Source organism: Apium graveolens, chromosome 7, assembly GCF_009905375.1.
Source record: "Apium graveolens cultivar Ventura chromosome 7, ASM990537v1, whole genome shotgun sequence".
Taxonomy (NCBI): domain Eukaryota; kingdom Viridiplantae; phylum Streptophyta; class Magnoliopsida; order Apiales; family Apiaceae; genus Apium; species Apium graveolens.
Genome location: NC_133653.1, coordinates 257,150,782 through 257,154,557, shown reverse-complemented (window position 1 = coordinate 257,154,557; position 3,776 = coordinate 257,150,782). Strand labels below are relative to the sequence as shown.

The 3,776-nt window shown below is 32.7% G+C and overlaps 1 protein-coding gene across 1 annotated transcript; it reads left to right on the top strand.

The window, feature by feature from the left end:
* Positions 1-2,033: 2,033 nt before the first annotated feature.
* On the top strand, positions 2,034-3,553 carry LOC141674719 (zinc finger BED domain-containing protein RICESLEEPER 2-like). Its single transcript, XM_074481420.1, has 3 exons — positions 2,034-2,450; positions 2,868-3,209; positions 3,509-3,553. The coding sequence occupies exons 1-3, from the start codon at positions 2,034-2,036 to the stop codon at positions 3,551-3,553; spliced, it is 804 nt and encodes a 267-aa protein (XP_074337521.1).
* The last annotated feature ends 223 nt before the right edge of the window (positions 3,554-3,776 follow it).

The window sequence follows — 3,776 nt, the reverse complement described above, 5'->3', positions numbered from 1 at the left end:
ATAAGTCGAGATACAAGTACAGTACTAAACACTAGTTAGTGGTACTAGTCAAACTAATGCTTGACTGTTAAAATAGCAAACCAAATAAAAATATTTTGATATGAATTTTTGGTGATATCACTAGAATATATTTATTTTGATATCTATACAATTGGATCGATGATAAATATTTTTAAATAAGTCGAGACACTAATACAGTACTAAACACTAGTTAGCGGTACTAGTCAAACTAATGCTTGACTGTTAAAATAGCAAACCAAATAAAATTATTTTGATATGAATTTTTGGATATATCACTAGAATATATTTATTTTGACATCTATATAATTGGATCGATGAGAAATATTTTTAAATAAGTCGAGACACCAATACAGGACTCAACACTAGTTAGCGGTACTAGTCAAACTAATGCTTAATTGTTAAAATAGCAAACCAAATAAAAATATTTTGATCTGTAACTTTGGTTATATCAATAAAATATATATATTATGACATCCATACGGTTGATCGATATAAAATATTTTTAAAATAATAAAAACAACAAATCAGGATTAAATACTAGTTAGCGGTAATAGTCAAACTAATGCTTGATTGTTAAAATAACAAACCAAATAAAATTAATTTGAGTAGAAACTTTGGTTATATCACTAATATATATATATATATATTAACATCGATACAGTTGGATCGATGAAAAATATTTTTAAAAAAGTCGAGACACTAATACATGACTCAACACTAATATATTTTTAAATACGTTAAAATAAAATAAAAATTTCTAAATCATGTCAAAATATAGCATATATGGTATGAAAAATGATCGTTGAAAGATGGAAAAAAGTACCGTGAAATAGGATTTTCAAAAAAATCATACGGTTTGACCGAAAAATCAAATTAAATTATTTAAGTAAATAACCCACTTTCTTGGCCCAGCCCAACTAATACTAGCCCACTTTCCTTGCCAAACCCAACCCCTAATCTAAGTCACCAACCCTAAATTTCTAAATTCTAAATCCCTAAATTAACAGCTCGATCCCGCCTCTTCTTCTCATCTCTCTAACTCTTAAACAACAGCAGCTCGATCCCTCCTAAAATTTCCATTCTTATCACTCAAAATAAGAGCCTTACATAAGTTATGGATCCTTACGGAAATAAGAGCCGTATTGAAATAATCCCTGAAAATGCTGAATTTGAACCATTAAGAAGTTTATGTGAAGAAAGTCTTGGTGATGAATCTGAAGGCGGTGATGATGAATATAATTATGAGAAGCCCCAACAGCCTGAACAAGAGGAAGTTTCAAGAAATATAATAAGTGTGGCCCTTAATATTTAAGAATCTAATCAGGAGAAGCCTTATCAGAAGCAGCAAAGAAAGAAGAAATCTCGTTGTTGGCCGCATTTGGATATTGTTATAGAGAACAACCAGGAGTTTGCAATATATAAATTTTACAAAAAAAATGATAAAGGGAAGCATAGGGTGCACAACAACGTTCAACAAGCACGTGGATAGATGTTTAACTTTGCACGAACGAACAAATCAAGCAGTCCTTCAGCTTCAACCGAGCTGTTCGAAATCTTCCGAGGTAATAGTGGGTAATTTTATTTATGATCATGCTGAGATGAGAAAAATTGTTTCTTATTATATTTTGGTAAACGAATTACCATTTAAGCATGTAGAAAGTTATATGTTTAATTTGGTGATGAAGACTGCTACTCCGTTTTGGCAAAAAATTAGCAGGCAAATGGTGATAAAAGACTGTATTATTACTTTTGAAATTGAAAGAAACAAATTAAGAGAAACTCTCAAATTAGCTAGAAAGATTAATATTACAACTGATATGTGGACTTCGTCGCATCAAAAACTAGGGTACATGGTTGTCACGGGTCATTGGATTGATTCCGACTGAAAACTTAATATGAGAGTTCTCAATTTTTGTAACGTCCCTCCCCACATAGTGGTCTAGTAATTTCAGAGGCTGTATTTTAAGTGTTTAAATGATTGGGGAATCATTGATAAAATTGGAACTTTGACTATGGATATTGTTGTTGCAAATGATGTTGCATTACGCTACCTGAAACAAACTTTTAGTGTTAGAAATAAATTACCAATTGATGGGAGAATGTTCCATGCACGATGTTGTGCACATATATTGAATTTATGTGTGCAAGATGGGCTAGTATCGACTAAGGAAATAATTGATAAAATTCGGGATGGGGTGAAATACGTGGCAACCTCAGACTCACGTAGGATTAAGTTTGCTGAGATTTCCATGTCGCTAGGCTTGAAGTGTAAAAAGTTAATTCTAGATGTTTCGATACGTTGGAATTCGATATTTAGTATGCTTTCTTGTGCTATTGAGTTCAAAAATGCTTTTATAATATATTCCACATCTGATTTGGGGTTCAAAGAGTATGTACCAACGGCTGAGGATTGGGAAAGGGTTGAATATGTATGTTCTTTCCTAGAGGTGTTTGCTGATGTCACAAAAAGTAATTTCGGGGACGGGATATTCCACTTCAAACTTGTTTTTATCATAAATCAGGAGAGTCAAGCAAGTAATACATCAAAAAGCTGTTCACCCTAATGTGCATATTCGAACAATGACTCGGACAATGGAATTAAAGGTTGAGAAATATTGGGGGGGAACTAATTTGATAATTTCAATTGGCGTCGTCATGGATCCAAGGTTTAAGATGAAGCTACCAACATTTTGTTTTCCCACCCTTTATCCAATTATAACTGATTCTGAAAGGAGTTTAAACTATTTGACAAATGTTTTGACTGAGTTGTACTTAGAATATTGTAAGTAAGCGAAAGATGTGAGTAAAGAGAGCAATGAATCAAGTGTATCTTCATCCGATGCTAGCTTTTTTCACGTGAGACACCACGGGGAATTAATGATTTTGAGAGTTTCATTCGAGAGACTGATGGTATAGTTGAGCCTACAAAGTCAGAATTGGAAGAGTATTTGAGTGAGAAAATTCTGCCTCCATGTTCAAAATTTGATGTTTTATCCTGGTGGAAAGGAAATTCTACAAAATTTCCTGTTTTGTCTAAAATGGCATCTGATATTTTAAGTATTCCTATTAGCAATGTGGCTTCCGAGTCAACTTTTAGCGCTGGGATTAGAATTATTGAACCTCACCGATCTTGTTTAAAACCTGAGACAGTTAAAGTGTTGTTGTGCGGAGCTGATTGGGTGCATGAAGTATATGAACTGAAAAAAGCCAAAAATGTATTAATTTAACCAGCAACGTTGCATATTTTCCAGCCTTACATGTTTTTTTGAATGAAATATGAAACATGAGTATCCCACAGTTATAAAATTATAATGTATGAATGAAACATGAGTATCCCACGGTTATAATTTAGTATATAACTAAAAATTGGAATTTAACAATGCTTAAATTGCATTTTATTTAGGTTGGCCGAAATTCGGGATTTCTCAAAAAATTGGACTTTTGTTGGTCATAATTTGACAATAAATGTGTTTTGTGAATGGTTCAGTTTGGGGACGGGGACGAGACTAAACAAATTGGTTCAAACATGTGATAACCTAGTCAATTTCGAGCTTTCATTTAAAAATCGGGTCATTGCAGTAAGTCGAATATTATTGGCCGGCGGAAATTCAGCGAACTTAGTTTACAACTCCCCTGTACATCTTCGAAAAAATCATGATTTGTTATTGTATTTTGTAACAGTAATTTACTTTATAAACTCAACCGAATTGAAATACCAAATCCGCTGAATATGAGATTGAGTATTATAAGACCAT